Source organism: Gossypium arboreum, chromosome 7, assembly GCF_025698485.1.
Source record: "Gossypium arboreum isolate Shixiya-1 chromosome 7, ASM2569848v2, whole genome shotgun sequence".
NCBI classification, from domain to species: Eukaryota; Viridiplantae; Streptophyta; class Magnoliopsida; order Malvales; family Malvaceae; genus Gossypium; species Gossypium arboreum.
This window is the reverse complement of record NC_069076.1, coordinates 102,750,551-102,771,714: the sequence shown is the minus strand read 5'-3', so window position 1 is coordinate 102,771,714 and position 21,164 is coordinate 102,750,551. Positions and strand designations below refer to the sequence as shown.

At 30.8% G+C, this 21,164-nt stretch overlaps 4 protein-coding genes across 5 annotated transcripts; 1 reads left to right on the top strand and 3 right to left on the bottom strand.

The window, feature by feature from the left end:
• Positions 1-66: 66 nt before the first annotated feature.
• Positions 67-1,809, bottom strand: LOC108488041 (molybdate transporter 1-like). 2 transcript variants are annotated; one of them, XM_053031155.1, is made up of 2 exons: positions 554-1,809; positions 67-408 (listed from the first exon to the last, which is right to left on the bottom strand). In XM_053031155.1, exons 1-2 carry the CDS (start codon positions 1,778-1,780, stop codon positions 349-351), a joined length of 1,287 nt encoding a protein of 428 aa, XP_052887115.1. In that variant the 5' UTR covers positions 1,781-1,809; the 3' UTR covers positions 67-348. The 2 variants fall into 2 exon arrangements, with proteins under 2 accessions (XP_052887115.1, XP_017647851.2); XM_017792362.2 differs by having other exon boundaries at positions 67-1,808.
• Positions 1,810-8,114: 6,305 nt separating this feature from the next.
• On the bottom strand, positions 8,115-9,739 carry LOC108475047 (molybdate transporter 1-like). The gene has a single exon (XM_017777060.2). The coding sequence runs from the start codon at positions 9,606-9,608 to the stop codon at positions 8,262-8,264; it is 1,347 nt and encodes a 448-aa protein (XP_017632549.2). The 5' UTR covers positions 9,609-9,739; the 3' UTR covers positions 8,115-8,261.
• Positions 9,740-15,317: 5,578 nt separating this feature from the next.
• Positions 15,318-16,223, top strand: LOC108467191 (temperature-induced lipocalin-1). Its single transcript, XM_017767758.2, has 2 exons — positions 15,318-15,772; positions 15,857-16,223. Exons 1-2 carry the CDS (start codon positions 15,416-15,418, stop codon positions 16,037-16,039), a joined length of 540 nt encoding a protein of 179 aa, XP_017623247.1. The 5' UTR covers positions 15,318-15,415; the 3' UTR covers positions 16,040-16,223.
• Positions 16,224-17,039: 816 nt separating this feature from the next.
• LOC108471536 (VAMP-like protein YKT61) lies at positions 17,040-20,888 on the bottom strand. The gene is made up of 6 exons (XM_017773140.2): positions 20,470-20,888; positions 20,019-20,116; positions 18,849-18,953; positions 18,625-18,690; positions 17,659-17,745; positions 17,040-17,314 (listed from the first exon to the last, which is right to left on the bottom strand). Exons 1-6 carry the CDS (start codon positions 20,660-20,662, stop codon positions 17,264-17,266), a joined length of 600 nt encoding a protein of 199 aa, XP_017628629.1. The 5' UTR covers positions 20,663-20,888; the 3' UTR covers positions 17,040-17,263.
• Between the last annotated feature and the right edge of the window lie 276 nt (positions 20,889-21,164).

Genomic DNA, 21,164 nt, shown 5'->3' with positions numbered 1-21,164 from the left:
GGTGATAAATAGGTGTTTATAGTTCAGAAAAATTATTATTTAAATTTAAAAAAAAAAAAAGAGAGAAAAAGAGAAAGAGAGGGCTTTAATTATCAAATAATTTACACCAATAATTTATACAACGAAACATAATATAGGAAACTACGAGAAATAAAAACACACCCTTCATGCAATGGTAGAATTACAATATCAATCAAACATGATATGCAAGAAGCATGGTATTGTTATGGAGGCCATAACGTACACTTATTCAGTTCTTTAAAGCATTACTTGGAAAAGCATGGTGTTGTTATGGAGTTCCATTGATGAACACCGTACAAGCTGATTGGTCTCTGCTCGAGTAATTCCTTAGTTTGAGAAGCACATGCACCACCATTCCACAAACAAATCCCAGTGCTGCACTTGAACCTACAAGCGAAACAGCTGTGCATATCAACATTACAAAACATTCTCCCTTTGAATTCATATCCCTGCAGGTCATTGCTAGCTCAAGCCCTGCAAATAATAGTAGAACACCCAATATGCCAACCGGAAACCAGTCCAAAATCCTTACCAAAGAAGTTCCTAAAACCAAACCCAGCGCCATCTTGGCTGCACCTAGAATGGCTACACACCCACCACTCCTGCCTCCAAACTTGTACTGCCCGGCTAACCCACCTGCACCATGGCAGCATGGCATGGCACCAAACCAGCACCCCACCAAGTTCATTAGCCCCACGGTTATTGAAACCGAAGTAGCTGAGAATTCCTTTCCTGGAAACAGATCTGATGACAACTTGCAGACTGCGATCACTGAGTTCAGAATTGATAATGGCAGTTGGGGAATGGTTCCCTTGATGAATCCTTGTTTCCATGCATGACTAGTGAATTGCACGATCTCCATTGGTGAAGGTCCAAATTTAATGTCTTTCACCACGGCAGGCTTTCGTATGAAAGCCAAAACTACGCCTAATAAGAAAACGATAAAAGCTGAAGGAATATTAGCCATGGTTTTCTTGATTCTCTTACTTCTCATATTCCTTTCCTCATCATCAACATTACCAGTCTCTCTTTCGTTTCTTTCTTCACCTGCACCATTGATAACAATTATGAAACAAGCGCACACAATAGCCAAAATCAGTCCATCCAATCCCACCCAATGCCTATGCTCTTTAGATTTCGATTTCGAAAAATCCTGAACCTTTCTAATGTACTTAACGGCAGTCATAGCAAATGCCAAGCCTTGTGACAACTGAATTCCCCTAACAACAGATAGAGGTATCAGTTTGTACACCAGTTGCATCAACCCTGTAGCACCCAAGACCAACAAGATTGCACCGGTACAAATCCCGGCCGCCATTATTTCCGGGATATTAAAATCCAGACCATCCGATATAGCTACCGCTGCTATCGACTTCATGGGTTGGACGGGCATTGGAACACCATATATGACACCGGTGACCATGTTGTAGACACCAGTGAATATCAATGTGGTGCCTAAGTTAAGGTCCTTGGCAAGTGTCAAGGCCAATACAATAGGAATATATGTGCCTAAGTCTCCCATGGCACCATTCAGTTCAGCCCATTTGGATTGAAAAACTAAGTTGCTTTTCACTTTATGAACTAAGTTAGCCGGTGAAGGAGAGGTGGGGTTGCTGTCTAAGTTTTCAGATGTTTGGGGGTTTTGAGACTCCATGGCTTTGAAATACGGCAGTGTGTATGGACTGAGAATGGAATGTGTGGGTTTTTTAGATGATGGCCAGCTTGTAAAGCGGAGATTTTGACTGTCCTTTCGGTTCATGAGCAGCCAAGTATATGTGATGCTCAACATCTCCTAAATAGATACCTTAGCTTCTCTCAATAATTTATCCCAAAGGTCAACTCTAACATTTCTGTTTCTTTTAATGCAAGGACAAGTCTTTTTATTTTATATTTTCGTTTTAGTTTGAGGTTTAAAATTCGTAAATAAATTGAATTCTAGGGTGAAAAATAACTGATTTATAAAATTTTATAAATCAAAACATTTTTTATCCAAGTATAAACTTTTAGAAAAATTAAAATAATTTTTATTCTTTTCCAATAAAAGAATATTAGACAGCTTTGTTTGATTGACCTAAAGAAAAACTCCCCAATTGAATTTAATCTAATCTATTTAAAATTTAAGAATATATAAATATTTGAGTTGAGTTGTAATTAAATCCGTTTTAAGAGTCTAAAGTTTTATCAAAGTATAACTCAAAACATTTTTCATCAAATATAAAGTTTTAGAAAATTCATATAAATTTTTATTTTTCAAATAAAAGAATACTAATTAGTTTATCTAAAGAAAAACTCGACTTCAATCTAATTTATTTAAAATTTCAGAATATATAAATATTTGAGTTGAGTTGAAGTCAAGTTATCTGCTTAAAGTCTAAAGATTTGTCTAAAGTTTGAGAAGGTTTAAATAAAAATATTAAGTTCAAATATAGATTTTGACAAAAAAAAATTAGACTATTTAAAATATGAACCAAATTCGATCACCAAAATTTATAAGCCCGAACTTGGCCGAATGGACATGTTTTTGAGTTTATGATATTTTATTCTATTTATTTTATTTTATATATTATGTTATTTATTTCATATGAAAATTTAATATATGTAAATGTTAGAAAATATTTTATGTATGTTTAGATTTAATAAAAGAAAGAATATATAGTGGTAGTAAAAGATATATGTATATAGATATACTTTTTAAAAAATAAAATAATTATATTTTTAAATAAAAATTATTATGAGTAAGCTTAAATGAATTTAAATTAGTCATTTATTAATATTGATGAGTTTTCTATAAAAAATATTGGGAGTTTGGACAAAATTTAATGTCCATATTTTTGGTTAATCAAAGCTTAGTAACTGTACATGGTATTATTAATTAATACCATGCATAACTCGACCTAAAGCTAATCCAAAAACACCTTTAATTGTAATATAAGGGTTTAAACACATTAATATATTGGTAAATTAGACAGGTAGTCATTCAATTATAAAAAATTTTTATTTTAAAAGCAAAAAATAAAAAAAAATTTACAATTTAAACACCTATGTTATATAGTTTATTCATTTTTGGGCACACACTTTCGTAACAGGTAATAGGTAAGGACTTCTGCTTCTTCTTGGCATTAGCACATTCTAACTAAATCTGGTCATACCCTTTGCATTTGAAGCATTGAACCTCTTCTTGTTCTGAACATTATCCTCTTTTGGTTGAAACTTCCTATTAGAGTTGATAGCACCAAAGTCTCCTTGAGGTTTACTGAAATTTTTGGAAAGCAAAGCTACTTGTTCTTTGATCTTATCAATGACTTTTCTTGTTTGCTTCCTTGTCTGGATAGATAACTGAACATTGAAGGCAACATTCTTCTCAATCCTCAACTTGTCATGTTTTCCTTCTTTAAGATTTAGTTCAAAGGTCCTGAAAGAACCTATCAACTCATCCAATCTTAGGGTGGTGATATCCTTAGCTTCTTTGATGGTCGTGACCTTAATAGCAAAACGTTCTAGAAGAGACCTCAAAACTTTTCTCACCAATTTCTTCTTGGAGAAGCATTTACCAAGATAAAAAGCTTCGTTACATATGTCCCATAATCTAGTATAGAAATCTGAAATAGTTTCATCTTCTCCATTTTTAAAATTTTTAAACCTGGTAGTCTAAATTTGCAATTTGGACATCTTGACAACAACATTCCCTTCATGTTGGTTTTGTAAAATGGTCCAAGCTTCTTTAGTCGTTTCACAAGTAGAGATCATCTTGAACTGTTCCAGTAACAACCAAATTTTTCAGTGGTGTCGGAAACAGTGATTCGAGATCACTAAATCCAACGAGTAAGTTTAGAAATTTTAACAAATAATAATTATAGGCCAAGCGCGAACTTAAAGGAATTATTTTTAATTAGTGAATTTTGCGATTTTAAAAGAATTAATCAGGTAAATTTGGTTGAAAACGAGGTATCGAGACCTTAGATTTATAAACCGAGCCATAAATATTTTTATAAATATTTATGGAGTGTTATTAAGTTAGTATTAAAGTTTCGTTAGAAAATTTTAACGTTTGGTTAGTCAATTAATTAAAAAGGACTAAATTGAAAATAGTGTGAAATTTATTAAATTGTGATTAAATAATTTAAGTGATTAAAAAGGAGGGATTTAAAAGGAAATTGGACCCAAATTGTATGGGCTGGACGGTTGGGCAAGAAAATCAGCAAAAAAGACAAGGAAAAACAAGGGCAAAATGGGAAATTTTGCAAATTAAACATATAAAACAAGACAAATTTGAAAAATCTAGAGATATCATCATTTTTCTTCAGCAAAAACGCCATGGGAGGTCTGAAAGCTGCTGATTTTTCATACTTTGACATATGTGAGTTCAATTCTTGCCCTTTTCTTTGAGATTTTTATATTTTTGTGACTTTTACAATTAGGTCCAAGTGTTTAATTCATTAGTTTTTGATTTTATGAACAAAATTAAAAGCTATAATTGATAAGTGTTAGCTGTTTATGATGAAATAAAATGAATTTGAAGCTTTGATTTTGTTGTTTGATGATTTTATCAAGTAATTTCAATAGAAATTGATTTTAGGACCTAATTGTGAAAAAGTTGTGAATTAAGGTTTAGTGTTAAAATTCTGATTTTCAAAGGTTGTGTAATAGTTTAGAATGATGGAATAAAATGTTAATTGAGAAAAATTATCTTAATAGATGGGCTAATTGAGCAAGGACTGAATTGTATGACCTGTGAAATTTAGAGGAAAAATGGTAATAAACATCTTGAACTAAAACAATATTGGACAGCAGCAGTAGACTAACTTTGAAAAATCACCATAAATTTTAGAAATCGAATTAGAAGATGAATAAAATACTAAATTAAAGCTTATTGAGTCTAGTTTTTCATAGAAGAAACAGTGTAAGCAATGAATTTGTAAATTATGAGATATAATGAATTTTGTGAGACAAGGTTAGAATGAATTCGGGTTCTCCTGTTTTGACTTTGGAAAATCACTAAAAATTGGAGAAAATTAATTAGAGTCTCAAATTTATATGATTAGAATTCTTAATGAGTCTATTTTCAATAGAAATCAATGGGAACATTATCCGAGTTTTGTACTGTGATATAATTAATTTTTAGTAAAGAGAGGTCAGAACTGTGGATAGTGAAACAGGGGAAACTTAAATGAATAAACTGTACTAATTGGATAAACCAAAAATTCTGAAAATTTTATGGTGGAATGATATGTGAGTCTAGTTTCAGGAAAAATTTACGGATCTTAATTTTGAGCTCTGTAGCTCGAATTATAAATAATTGAGTGACTATGACTCGTGTGAACAGCTTGATGTGAGCATTAATAAGTAAATTGTGAAATCGTACTTACAAGAATGTTATATACATTAAGGATGTGGAATGGAGAGGAGGAGGAGGAAAAATATATATGAATATTCAGTTAGCATGGCTAATTTGCATGTTTTAAGCTCATGGACTAAATTGAATAAAAGTAAAACTTTAGGGGGTAATTTTGTAAAAATGTCAAAAATGACTAAATTGAAGGGAATAAATTATTTTATTATCTAAATTAATAAATTGAATGAAATTATCAATTTAAGATTGGGTGAAATTTGGGAAAATGGTAAATTACCAATATGCCCCTAAATCTTGGTATTTCTGCAATTTAGTCAGGTAGGTTCGGATACCCTGAATGAGCATGTAAATATAACAATTTAAGTATTGTATCATATTTTATATGATATTTTGAATTGAATATATGAAAAGGATGTTACATGAAACATGAAACATGAATACTAAATAATATAAATTAATTGAAATTATTCTGAAAATTTCGGTAATGCCTCGTATCCTATCCCGGTCTCAGGTACGGGTATGGGGTATTACAGTTCCATGTCAACCCCACTAAAAATGACATAAATGACTTTTGAGTTTGCCTGGGCTGCCTTTTTTTTTTCAGCAATATATTGTTTTTTTCTCTTTTGCCTTCGTTACTCTATCAGCACACTACTTTAGGCTTTGTCCATCCTTCATCAACAGCTTCGCATGAAGATTCATAAGTAGACATGATAAAAAATCTTATCCAAGTTTTCCAGTAGGCATAGTTCAAAGAGCCAATGTGAAGAGGTGCTCGTGAAATAGGGCTTCCTTCTTTCTTAGCTTCCATAGTAGCAATCTATGCTAGGATCGTCTTCAACTGAATCTTGAAGCCTACCTTGACACCACTTAAAATAACAAGTCAATTTGCCACTTGTTCAACCTGCTATCTAAACAGGTGTTCAGATGCAAGTTTGATTAGAGAAATTAATCAAGAAAGTAAAGAGAGATATGCACACAACTTTTGTTAACGCAATTCAAAAACAATACTACTTTATGGAGCCTCGCTCAGTGAATGGTTTATTCCACAATTCATCCAACTACCTATTGGTTGGTTTATTCCACAATTCATCCAACTACCTATTGGTTAAAGCTTATTCTACCATTGCTAGCTAGCTCTAACTTGTTATAACCACTCACCCAAATTCTCACTTAAAAAGAGTTAAGTCTCTCAAAAAAAATGCCTACGATATAAGTGCAAACATATAAGGAAAAAACAACAAAAGAAACTTTAACAAATTAGCACATCACTCTCTTAAGCGACACATCTTCATTTGCGACCCAATTGCCTATTTATAGGCTCAATATGGCAGCCTTAATCGATTAGTACTAAGTAGAGATAAATACTTCTTTAATACTACAATAATATTGGATAGATAATCTTCAAATCTTATCTCAAGATAAAGCTTGATAATCTCCATAAAATCAACACATAAATCATCCAAGATAGAGGCTAAAGGATAAGCATAAGCCTTATCCAATAAAGACATGTCAATTTCTAATCTTTCTTCAGCCACCACGTAGGATCCACATAGGTTTGAGATGAAATAAAATATGTATATGCAGGCGCAAGTCAAAATGACAACACCTCGTCAAGTTGTCCCAAAAGTTTTGTTTGAACAAGTGTTTAAACATTTGTTAAACAGATTATGTTCAAACAGATTATGTTTAAACATGTGTTTGAATAAGAGTTGAGTTATTAGTCTTAGACAACCTTGGTCTTAACACGTATCTCTGTCATGCTTGGGTAGCCATTGTAATTAGTAGGTCTTATTGAATTGAATATAATTAGAGCACCCTAATTACACTCTCAAACTCTTAAAGAGTGAGAATTAATGAAGTAGTTACATAGGTAAATACAAGCAATTATACTTAAATCCAATTACAATTTTTTTCAAAAAAGCTCGTACATAATTAAAGTTTAAAGAGTTATTTTTATATAATAACAATAATATTTTAATTAAAACATATATTTTAATTTTTATAATATAATTATATGATATATTTTATTAATCTAATTTAAATAATTTGAAAATTTTATCAACAAATATGGAATGCTAAAATAGTTAGATAAAATTACTAAAATACTTATTATTTTTAATTAATTTTATTAGTAATTATATTGTCGAATATTTTCTTGCACTTATATAATAATTTGGTTGTAGGTTTTGTTACTTGTTTAAATTTTTTTCAAGTAATATTAATAATTTTATAAATAATATTTTTAAAATTTAAATTTATATAATTACAATTTATACAATTAAACAAAATATACATTGATATGAGAAATTAGACAAGAGAATAATTATTATTTTTATTGTACAAACACACTTTACATTACACGTAGAATTACAATATCAATCAAACATGATATGTAAGAACCACAGCATTGTTATGGTGATCCATAACATACATTTATTCGGTTCTTTAAAGCATTACTTGAAAGCATGGTGGTGTTACTGAAAATAATTTTTAGAAAATAATTTTGGAAAATTGATTGATTTTTTGAAAAAGTTGATAATTTTTATGTTTGAATGATTTTACATAAAATATTTTTATTATTTGAAAAATTATCTTGAAATTATTTTCTGAAAGTTATTCTTATTGAAACAACACAACATAAATATATTTATTATAATTATATAACATTTCCTTATAATAATTGAAATTTATTTTATAATAATTAATATCACATATAAATTTAATAATGAATCATGCTTAATTAAAACTTAATTTAAATTACGTATATTATATAAATGTATATTTGTTTCATTGAAAAATAACTTTTATAAAATATTTTCATGAAATTTATCAATTAACAAAAAAATATTAATTTTTCATAAAGGTAATTCATTTTTTAGAACCATTTTCATTTAAACAAATATAACCTTAGTTTGAGAAGGAAATGCACCACCATTCCGCAAACAAATCCCAGTGCTGCACTTGACCCTACAAGCGAAACAGCTGTGCATATCAACATTACAAAACATTCTCCCTTTGAATTCGTATCCCTGCAGGTCATTGCTAGCTCAATCCCTGCAAATAATAGTAAAACACCCAATATGCCAACGGGAAACCAATCCAAAATCCTCACTAAAGATGTTCCTAAAACCAAACCCAACACCAATTCAGCTGCACCTAGAATGGCTACACACCCACCACTCCTGCCTCCAAACTTGTACTGCCCGGCTAGCCCACCTGCACCATGGCAGCATGGTATGGCACCAAACCAGCAACCCACCAAGTTCATTAGCCCCACGGTTATCGAAACCGAAGTAGCTGATAATTCCTTTCCTGGAAACAGATCTGATGACAACTTGCAGACTGCAATCACTGAGTTCAGAATTGATAAGGGCAGTTGGGGAATGGTTCCCTTGATGAATCCTTGTTTCCATGCATGACTAGTGAATTGCACGACCTCCATTGATGAAGGTCCAAATTTAATGTCTTTCACCACGGCAGGCTTTCGTATGAATGCCAAAACTACGCCTAATAAGAAAACGATAAAAGCTGAAGGAATATTAGCCATGGTTTTCTTAATTCTTTTACTTCTCATATTCCTTTCTTCATCGTCAACATTACTAGTCTCTCTTTCATTTCTTTCTTTACCCGCACCATTGATAACAATTATGAAACAAGCGCAAACAATAGCCAAAATCAGTCCATCCAATCCCACCCAATGCCTATTCTCTTCAGATTTCGATTTCGAAAAATCCTGAACCTTTCTAATATACTTAACGGCAGTCATAGTAAATGCTAAGCCTTGTGACAACTGAATTCCCCTAACAACAGATAGAGGCATCAGTTTGTACACCAGCTGCATCAACCCTGAAGCACCCAAGACCAACAAGATTGCACCGGTACAAATCCCGGATGCCATTACTTCCGGGATATTAAAATCCGGACCATCTGATATAGCTACGGCTGCAATCGACTTCATGGGTTGGACAGGCAATGGAATACCATATATGGCGCCAGTGAGCATGTTGTAGACACCAGTGAATATCAATGTGGTGCCTAAGTTAAGGTCCTTGGCAAGTGTCAAGGCCAATACAATAGGAATATATGTGCCTAAGTCTCCCATGGCACCATTCAGTTCTGCCCATTTGGATCGAAAAACTAAGTTGCTTTTCACTATGTGAACTAAGTTATCCATTGAAAGAGAGGTGGGGTTGCTGTCTAAGTTTTCAGATGTTTGGGGGTTTTGAGACTCCATGGCTAGCTTTGAAATACGGCAGTGTGTATGGACTGAGAATGGAATGTGTGGGTTTTATAGATGATAGCTATCTTATGAAGTGGAGATTTTCATTTTCCTTTTGATTCATGTGAAGCCGAATATGTCATGCTAAGCATACAATAAAAACAACACGTCAACCTTACTGTTAACACAACACTCCAGTTCTAAAATAAATTTAGTACACAAACTTATTACCATATTGAAGAACAAAATATTTACAAGCCAAATATTCCTTTCTTAAACGTTATTCTCTCTTACATATAATGTATATTTTGTACTATATATAAATAACGTTAAACTATAAGCACTCTCACTTTTATATAATATATATCATATTATATATAAATAGTTTTAAACTGTAAACCCTCCTTCATGAATTTATTCAAGTGAAGAAACTCGAAAAAGTTCAAAAATAAATGTATATATAAATAAATTTAAATTATAAGTATTTTTTGTATTTTTTTCAAATGAAAAAACTTAAAGAGCTAATAAAAATAGTAAGAAAAATGACACCCACTTATAGTGTAAGGCAATGCATTTCCACATAACTTTATTAAGAATAATTATTTTCCTATTCTCAAGATAAAGTATAATATCTTTTATTCGAACGGAACAATTTTTGTTACACCTTTGAATTGAATAATATCAAAATCAATCAAAAGAAGAAAATAACAAAGAGAGAGAGAGAGAGAGAAAGAGAGACTATTTTGAGGATACATCATAAACATTATATATGTCAACCTTATTGTATTTACGTATCATTCCAGTTCTAAAACAAACTTAATACAATTCTAATAATCTAACAGTTCCAGCTTAACATTTAAAACAATATCTAAAACAACCTTATTGGAATCATTCTAGTTCCGAAGTTCTGGGATTATTTACAAACCAATACTCATTTCTTTAAATAATATTGTTTCTATATATATCATATATAAGTAATTTTAAATTCCAAGTCCTCTCTTGTGAATTTATTCAAATGAAGAAATTTTGAAAAGTTGGTTATTGTTTCTCTCTTTCATATAATATATATCATAATATATATAAATAACTTTTAACAATAAGATCTCTCTAGATTTTTTCAAATGAAGAAACTATAAAATGCTCATAAAAATAATGACGTATATATAAATAACTTTAAATTATAAGCTTTTTCTCATTAATTCCTTCAAATGAAATTTTTTAAAAAGCCTATAAAAATAGTGAGAAAATATACACTTATTAATAGTTTAGGGTGAGCTATTAGAGTGTTCTTTAGTCAATATAAAATTTATGACGCTTTTATTTCTCTGTTTTGAAAATTATTATTACCATATAAATACAACCAATAGATAATGAAAATTTTAAAAATCTAACCTAATAAATAATGAATAATAAAATAAAAATATAGAAATTACATAAAAAAATAAAATAGCCACTTGCAATCATTACATTCTTTTGTACCTTATTATATTAAATATATATGTTAAGTATTTTCAAATAACTATTCTTAATTATTATGTGGAAATTTTTTATCTACAAACTTGAAAGGCAATGTGTTTCCACAAAACTTTCCCTATTCCCAAGAAAAAATACAAAGTTTGTTTTTTTGAAGAGAAAATTTTGAATAATAACAAAAATCACTTAAAAATAAAAAGAAAAACGATAAAAAAAAATACTATTCTCAAGATACATCCTGTATACTATAGACGCCAACCTTACTCCATTCACACATCATTCCTATTCTAAAACAAACTTAATTTAGTTCTAGCTTAACAATTCCAACCTAACATTTGAAGCATTATTTAAGACAACATTTAAAACATATAGTTCTAGCCTAATAGTTCCAGCCTAACATTTAAGACAAACTGCCTAACAGTTAAACATGTAAAACAAAATTAGTACTGTATTAGAACGATACTTAAAATAAATTGCCTAACATTTAAAACAAACTTAGTATTGCATTGGATGTGTGTGTTAGGACCAGAGTTGGTCAATGTTGATGTTTCAATCCTTGTTTAGACAACTTTTTTAAAATATCTATCCAAATAGATTTTTTTCGACAGTCTTAAGTGTCATTAGATGATGGCATTTTTTACTTAGACCTTCATATGTGTTTTTATCATAAGCAGATAAATCCTATGACATGTTTTAGTTTATCTCAAGCTCTAGTGTGTAATTGTTTGAGGAAGATTAAGATCAACATGCTTTATCAATTAAGACTTATATTTATTCTTTTAATCCTTGGTGATTTATGAGCCAATGATTAATTGGTTTACCAGGCTTTATCTTAGGGATAAAATTTGGAGTTTATTTATCAAGGATTGTTATGTTATTAAGGATGATTTTATCTCTACGAAATTCGATTTGGGTGGCTGCCTTATTTGGCTTATAAATAGGTAGCAGTTCGTATGCTGAAGTTGCATCTTTTTGAAGAGTGTTGTGCTAATATGCCGGTTTACTTTCTATTGATTTTCTTTTGTATTCTTGCACTCATTTCGTAGGCATTGCTTGTGATAGTTTAAACTATTTGTAAGTAAGGCATTTGAGTGAGTGGTTGTAACAAGTTGAGATGCGGTTGCTTCTTTTGTAAGGGTAGATTGGACTTTAGCCAATAGGTGGTTGGATCAATTGTTGAATAAATCATTTATTATTAGGCAAGACTTTGTAGAGTAAGAACGTTTTTGAATTGCGTTAACAAACATTGTGTGTTTATTTTTCCTTATATGCATTGTTTCATTGTTGTTCTCTATCTTGTTCAATTTCATATCTGGAGAATCTGTTTAGACAACAGTTTGAACAAAAAGTAAATTGACTAATTATTTTCAATGTGCAATAACACATTGTTCTAATTCCAAAAAAAACTTATTACTATATTAGAATGCCCGAGTTATAGGTTATTTCCAAACCAATACTCCTTTCTTTAAACATTAATGTTTCTCTTTTTCATGTAATACATATCATATTATATATAAATAACTTTAAACTATAAATTCTCTTTTAAGAATTTCTTTAAATGAGAAAACTTTAAAATGCTCGTAAAAATATTGAGATATATATATAAATAATTTTAAATTATAAGTAATCTTTCGTTAATTTCATCAAATGGAAAAAAAAAATTCTAAAGAGCTGAACAAAATAGTGAAAATTTTGATATTTATTTATAGTGTAAGTGTAATTTATTAGAGTGTTCTTTAATCAATATAAAATTGTGGCACTTTTATTTCTCTAAAATTATTATCTATAATATACATAAAAACAGTATTTTAAAAAATTTTGAAATATATATTTTTATTTCATTATGAAATTTCATGAAAAATATTTTGGATGAAGCCCTTCTTGCAGGTACATGATTCTCGATTTCAACCAATTTTTCTTTTATATTTCTATTAAATGTGTTTATTAATTTAATTTAAATATCTTTTATATTTAATAAATAAAAATATATTTTGTATGCATCGTAAACAACTTGCGTAAATATCTTCTTGGTAGTAATGAGGTGGCCACGATGATAGTCATATTTCCATTCATTAATTTTTGCTTATATGTTGAAAACATTTATTCTGGTATTGATTATATTTAATCGGTGTAATAAATACGGGATTACTTAAATTAAGATTATCTTAAAATATTTAATTTTTAGACATTAATAAAATAGAGTTACATCATTAAATTATTCAAATGTTTAAAGGATCATATATTTTAAAATACAATGGAGGATCAGAGTGGTATCCAGAGAATCAAATTTAATTGCGAACTGTTTGACTAAGATTTGTCTTGCATGGAAGTTGAGCTTACAAAAATTTGATGTGCCTCCTAATGAGGTCATGAGGGATCTTCAACAAGATAAAATCCGTGGTGTGATTAAGTCATTAATATGATGTAATTTGTTTTTACTGTTCATAAGAAAATACAAATGGTACTATACACTCATCTATATATAATATCTTCTCTACCTTAATTTAACTTTAATTAAATTACATGAAAATAATTAAAATTTTGAAAAAAAAGTTGAAAAATCATAAGAAAAATTGAAAAACCTGAAATAAATAATTAAATTTTAACATATTATATATTTTAACTCTTTTTATTTATTTCTATTTAAATTAATTAAGGTTTGATTTGTAAACATCCTAATTGTAATTTAACTAATTTGATGGTATTTTAACATTTATTAAGGTTGTCGATTAAGTATTAACTCGATTGGTATGAATATTCTTGTCAATGTAGGAGAATATATGGGTTTGAGTATGCTAAAACACATTATCCTCCTATTTATGAGTTAGGAAGAAATTATGAATAGTTCTAACATTGTGTTAAAAAGAACAGATATAATCGAATCTATAATAAAATAATTCAAAAAATATTTATTAAAGTTAAAATGGATAATAATATTTTGATCTGTATTATATAATATAATATTTTAAATAAAAGTTTATCATAATAAATATTTTAGTACTATGTACTATTAAAATTATGGCTTTACAAAGGAAAATATTGAGCAATGTTAAAATATTTGAAGTTGTTGCAATGTGTTGAAGGAAGTGTTCACTTTTATGACAAAACAATAATTTGTCATATTTGGAATTCCATTTTATTTGACCTTATAATAGTTCAATTAAGATGTTATTCAACAATTATGAAACTATAAAAAATAGGTAATTTTGATTTTTTTTTTATTATGATATCAATCATGTTCGTATTATAGTTCATTGAGATTAATAATTTTTTCGAAAATTCGTGACCATCCCTCCTAACATCATCATCTCTAAAGTTTTAACGCTAAGTTTGGATTTATTTAAACCATAACATACACATGCTACATGGTTACTCTCCCTCATTTCATTTAAGAAGATTCGCCAATGAACCAAAAATGATAAATAAAAAAAAATCTGTGGTAAAAAAAAATTGTAAACTAAAAGGGAATGCAAGTAGTGAAGGAATGGGGACATGGAAAGGTATATGGGAAGATAGTATGAGATAGCGTTAGCCCATGCATCAATGATGGAAAGCAAAATGGCACTGTGAATGTGGTGAAGCCTGAACCAGGGACTTGGTTTAACACAAGGGCAATGCATACAAGATTCACCCACCCGTGGCCATCAATGGAATTGGTGTACATTTATCCAACTCCAGCCAGCTTCCAACAAGTAGATATTATATGATAGTAATAACGTAAATGATGAATAGGATGTGCTTCATCCATTCTTTTTTCCTTCTCTTTAATTCTTGTTGAATTGCGTTTTTATTTCTCTGTGTAAAAATAAATGAAAATAAATTTTACATATAAAAAATATATACATACATACACATATATAAAATGTTTTACCACCATCCAAACACTAAAATATTAATATCAATTTTTCTAGAAAATCAATTCATTTGGTGTTTCAATTATTGGTTTGATTGCTGTACAAGCAACTCATTTGTCTCTTTCCTTCCTCTAATGAAATGGTCTAATTGGACTGTTCTAACCATTTCTTAGTCAGTTCATTATTGTCCTTTTACTTCCTGTCTAAGTTACCTTTCTTGCAATCTCTCACTCTCAGCATCACAACAAAACGACCCCATAAGGCCATACCCTGTTCCCACTTCCCATAAACGGCCCAGAAGCTCCCATGTGCATGTAGTAGCTTCTTGCATTCACACCTTCTTCACATGTGTGGTCCTTACTCGTCCACGTTTCATTCAATACTTACCCCATTGTAAATATTAAATCCTTATTTTCCCTTATATTCAACTGAAACCAGATTATAAACTATCTTAAGCCCAACAAAAGAAATCACTCCTCTCACAAACCTCAAACAATGGAAGTGGTGAAGAACTTGGACATCCAAAGATACATGGGAAAGTGGTACGAGATAGCTTCCTTCCCATCTTTCTTTCAACCTAAGAAGGGGGAGAACACCAGCGCTTTTTACACTCTGAAGGAAGATGGGACGGTGCATGTGCTTAATGAGACTTTTGTTAATGGCAAGAAAGATTCCATAGAAGGCACCGCCTACAAGGCTGATCCCAAGAGTGACGAAGCCAAGCTCAAAGTCAAATTCTACGTTCCTCCTTTCTTGCCTATCATTCCTGTTACTGGGGATTACTGGGTTTTATACATTGATGAGGATTATCAATATGTTCTTGTTGGTGGTCCTACCAAGAAGTACCTTTGGGTACTATTATTATGCCTTTATTAACCCTTTCAATCGCTCTTTCTAGTATGCAGTAGTTATAATTGTGGGTTATATTTGTCGCAGATATTATGCAGGCAGAAACATATGGATGAAGAAATCTACAACATGTTGGAGCAGAAGGCTAAAGACTTGGGGTATGATGTGAGCAAACTGCATAAGACACCACAAAGTGATTCTACACCAGAAGGAGAGCATGTCCCCCAAGAGAAAGGGTTCTGGTGGATAAAATCCCTGTTCGGGAAGTAGGAAAAGATGAATCATGGTGAAGTGTACAAAAATAAATATATTGGCATCAAAATCCAGTTTGTCTTTTTTTATTGAAGTCGATTCTCATCTTGTGCTAGTGGTAGTGTCCTAAAGAGAGACATTGTTGTATGAATGTAAGCTTGTGTATTGTTATATCCATACCTGAAGTACAGTTTTAGTGGAACATGTGTATTGATGGATATTGATCCTCTGCCACTCTCTCAGATATGATGTGACTGAATGCTTATCTATCTATCTACTACATAGGACGGGGGAGCTGTGGACTGACTGTGGACCACACAGCTTCTGCTTCTCTCTCTTCGCGCGAAACCAACCTTTGTTTTATGGCGGGGAACACTTATACCATGCGTTACAGCCATTCATGAATCATTAATCATATTAATATCCCATCATATTTTTTTTATTTTTTTTACTTGTTAACGTAAAATTACCTGAAAATAAAAGGGTTATATTTAAGTTTTATATTTTTAAATTTTAAATTTTAATCTTGATACAAATAATAATAGTTAATTTATTAATTAAATTTTTAGTGAAAAATATATGAAAATAACAAAAATAATATGATATTACATACATAATAATATATTTATCACATTATAAAAATAATAAAATTTAATTGAATGAATTTAATAGTTATTAGTCGATGATAACTAAAATTTTAAAATTTAAAAAAACATAAATACTAAAATGATCAAATTAAAATATAAAAATAAATCCACATTTTTAAGATTAATAGCATAATTTAACCTAAAAAGAGGTGAAAACAAAAACATTATATATTAGTTTCAAAATAATTTTAAAAGTTGAAAGGAAATATTATATTAATTTTAAAAATTGAAAATAGAAAAATTTTTGTTTAGTTTCAAAAACTTTTATTTAATCTTTTTTATAAGGAAAATGGAGCACAGAAAAAAGACTTTGGAGGTGCACATCGAGAGATACCGGTCGCTTATTTAAAACTAAATCCAGGCAATAATAATTTTCTTAAAAAAGTAGTTCACTTCAAGTAAATTTCAATAACGTCTATCTATCTTTAGTACCAACACAAAACAACATCGCCAACCCCTTCATATTTTTATTAGAAGCAAAGTTATGTTGTATCATCACAACATAAGAACTGCAGGAAAAACCATATAAACAAATAACAGTTACCACCAGCTTCAGATGCTAACATCACTGCATAGCTGTTTTTCTCTACAAGGTTTACAGTATACTACAACATTGATTGGTTTTCTTAGCCTGACTGTAGAACATCTGTTTCAATAACCAAAATAGGTTTCATGTTAGCAATTACATTTGGTTGTTCAATTCAGATGAAGATGTCACAGTTTTAATAAAAAGGATGGATATGAGCATTGTTGTCATAAACCCACGATATTTAGGACAATTTGAAGACATAATCAGAGTATGCTGGACTTGACATAATGATATCAATTTACCTTGTAGTAAAGACGATAATAATCTCTAAAAGGGCACAAATGAGAAAGGGAGAGGAGATAAATTCAAAGTGACTACCATTAGAATAGTAACGATTAATAAAAAGGAATAATAAGAAATATAAGCCTCGCATATAGGAATATATTGTCTTGCGCATGTACCTGAGATGCCGCACTCAGATCTGAACTCTTCTCAACTAAACTGTCCAGCTTCTCACCTCGTGCAAGCACACTATCAATAGTTTGATGCTGCATCAAAAAATAATCATTTCTATGAGTGAAAGAAGAATTAATAATCAATCAAAATGCTAACACAAGCATGCTAAAACTTTCAAGATTTCTTCAAGTTGCATTTTAAATGGCAAAAGTTTAATAGAAAACATAAACCATTAGCTAACAATTATTCCTTTATAATGTTCAAGTTGAGAACATGGTAAGAAAACAAAGAGATGACACTTATTAAGTGCTTGATGTGCCCAACATATCAAACCAAGACACCATTTCTTGATGGACCTGAAATCAATTCCACAAGGAATTTACAGCCAACTATTAGGAGGTATGAACTAATTTGAACAAATTGTATGCAAACAATGGAACCTAAATTCACTTTAGTTGTCAGTAACCATTGACCTTTTCGTCTTTTCTAACTAGCCACTTGGCAGTTCATATGATCTAAACTTGAATATTTCACAACACTTCTCTCCCAACAATGACAATAGGCCACAAGTATATCAGCAAACCACTTTTCCAGTCATTTCCTGACAGCAGAATACGAAGGAGAAATAATTTATAAGATCCAAATGAAAAGCTACAAAATCAGTTTCCAAACATCACCCCCAGTTAATCCCACAATGATCATTACTAATTTGTTCTTTAGAAACAAATCTTCCTTTGGAATCGTTATCATTGAATCACAACATTAAAGAAAAATATATACTAGTTCACTATGAATTAAAAGTCTTTCTATTGAAATGATATCATTCATGACAATAAAGGAAAAAAACTTTCAAATATGAATAGCAACGAAATGATAATTGAAGCTGAGGATTGCATAGTACGGTAGCTGAAAGCTAAAAGGAAAGCACACAAAATTGTCATATTTTTGCACAAAAACAGCAAAATACTTACAAGGATGATTTTAGTTTCATCCAACTCCCTCAGAATTTTCAATAATTTATCTGCCTCTGCAGGGTCCTGAAAACAGAAAGAGGGTTATGGAAGGTTTTCTAAATGTAACTCCTATAAAGCTCCTGGTAACATGCTCTGAAAATAAATTGTGAAATTAATTTGAAAATTATAATTACACATCACATTAAAACACAGCAGAAATGCACGAGAAACAAAAGAGACACCTGATATTTGGTCAAAGCATTATCCAAATAGGGCCAAGGTTCAGTGCTATCAGCTTGTGCAGTTCTCCATGATTCCCCAAAGTTTTTCTGATATTCATCTATCACCTGCCAAACATTACTATTTGAATTTCTTCAAAGAAACCAAAGGGGATACAACCTCGCAGATATATTTCACAACACCAAAACAAAGAACAATAAAAGTAATGCATACCAAATGTGATGATATGTGACCTGGACTCTTGACATCATCTTAAACTTTTAGTGTCAATACACACATCTACCTCCACCAATCCATCTGGTTATCACTATCAGGTTCAAAGAGAAGGAAACCGAACCCCTATCCAGCTAACCATGAATCAAAAAGGATAACCATACCCAACATATGTGGCAAGCAACAAGCATAAACTTAAGTTAACAGTGGGAACCAATCAAAAGGTAGTATTTGAAGGAAAATTTTAGCTATTATTGCTATTTCTGTATATCTCTTGAAACAAAACAGTGTGCAAAAAATCTGTGTGATAAATTTAAGAGTAGAGCCTGCTGATAAGGTTCCACGTGAAACAAAGGATCTGGTTAAGCCCGGAATTGAGCTGGAAAATGAGACTGAGCCTAGACTTAATCTTGGAACTGCTGAGAAATGAGAATAAGCTGAAGGCTGAGCCAGGAAACGAAGAGAAGCAAAGAGCTGGGAAGATGGAAGCTAATGGAGCTGCAAGGGAGCTAATATTTGATAGCTAGAGTACAAGCTGAGAGCTGGTAGGCAAAGTATCAGCCAGAGGGATCAGAATGAGGAAAGAAGCAGTGGTTACTGAGCTGGAATTAGGCCAATATCTAGAATTTGAAGCTCCTGTTGTAAATAGGACAACTGTCAATAATTACATTATTGCTCCTATAAATTAGCTAATTTTACAGTAATCTAGTCTCTATTCATATATTCATGTAAACAGTTCTAATCATGAATGAAAGTATCCTTTCTCTCTTTCATATATTGTTCTTCTCTCTTTTGCTTTCTCTTCATTTCCTGCTATAATCACAGTCTCGGGCTATGACACCCTATAAAATTGTACTAAGAAAACTAGATGCAAACAACTGAAAACACCAATATTGCAGCCAGTAAGATTGGATGATATTGAAGCTTAAGACAAATCATGACACAGAGAATTCAATTACCTGGTTGAGAAGCGAAAAAGCACTTCGAACAGGGTAGTGATCATCCATAAATCCAATTGCACAAAGTCCATTTCTGTTGTAAGAATGTACCTTGTACTCTACAATAACATCACCAAACCAATAAATAAATTATTAATCATAATTTCTCATAGTCTCGTCATGATCAACCAAATCATCTTCTCAAACCTAAAATAGAAACGAAGTTAATAAAAACATAAAGATCACCCCATAACGTGAGAAATCTTTATTAATCGAGAGAAAACGCAAATGAATCATGATATTCGTTTTACTCGTAAAATCGAAAATTCAAAAAAGATCGCAATCTAAGACAAGATAGAAAACAAAAGATCCAAACACGATGTTCTTGATCCAACTACCACATATATTGGTAATCGACGATAACAACATTATCCTAAAACACAAAATTAAGAATGGTTCGAAGTGGACGGACCTTCGTGCTGGACGGACTGGCGCTGACCGGGAGGGGTTCGTTTGGCGACGGTTCGAGAAACAAAGACGATAAACTCCCGAACGCTTGACCTTTGGAAGAAACCGAAATGGCTCACATCGCAAGCATTGGCTAGAATTATCGGATCGGCTCCTTCCGGCATGCACTTCAACATCAATAACGCCGTGATCTTCATCTTTCTCTTTCTCTCTCAATTTCCCCTAACCCACAATTTTTTTTTGAAAAAAGATCTTTTTTCTTTATCTATCTCTCTGCAAAAAGGGAAAGAAAATGTTTTTATTTTTCGTGTCTGGATTCGTAAGAAAGGAGAGTCGATGATTTTTCAGTTTTCTTTTTATGATTCTTTGCAATCGCCTTGGCTGCCGCGATTTTAATTTGATTTAATTGTAATTTTAGTCCCTATATTATTTAATATTTAAAATTTAATTTATCTATTTTAATTTGGTATAATTTGATCCTTTTGATGATACTATTAATAGTTTCAAATTGATAACTTTATTAATTACTGCAGTTAAATTGATTATTTTGATTTTCTAAAATAATCCTAAGAATTTGATTGATATGAAAATTTATTACTAGTTGAATATGGCTAACTATGTAATTTTGATTGTGTAATTGAAATATAGTTTAAAATTTTACGTGATCACTTTAATATAGTAACTAATATTGTTGCCAAT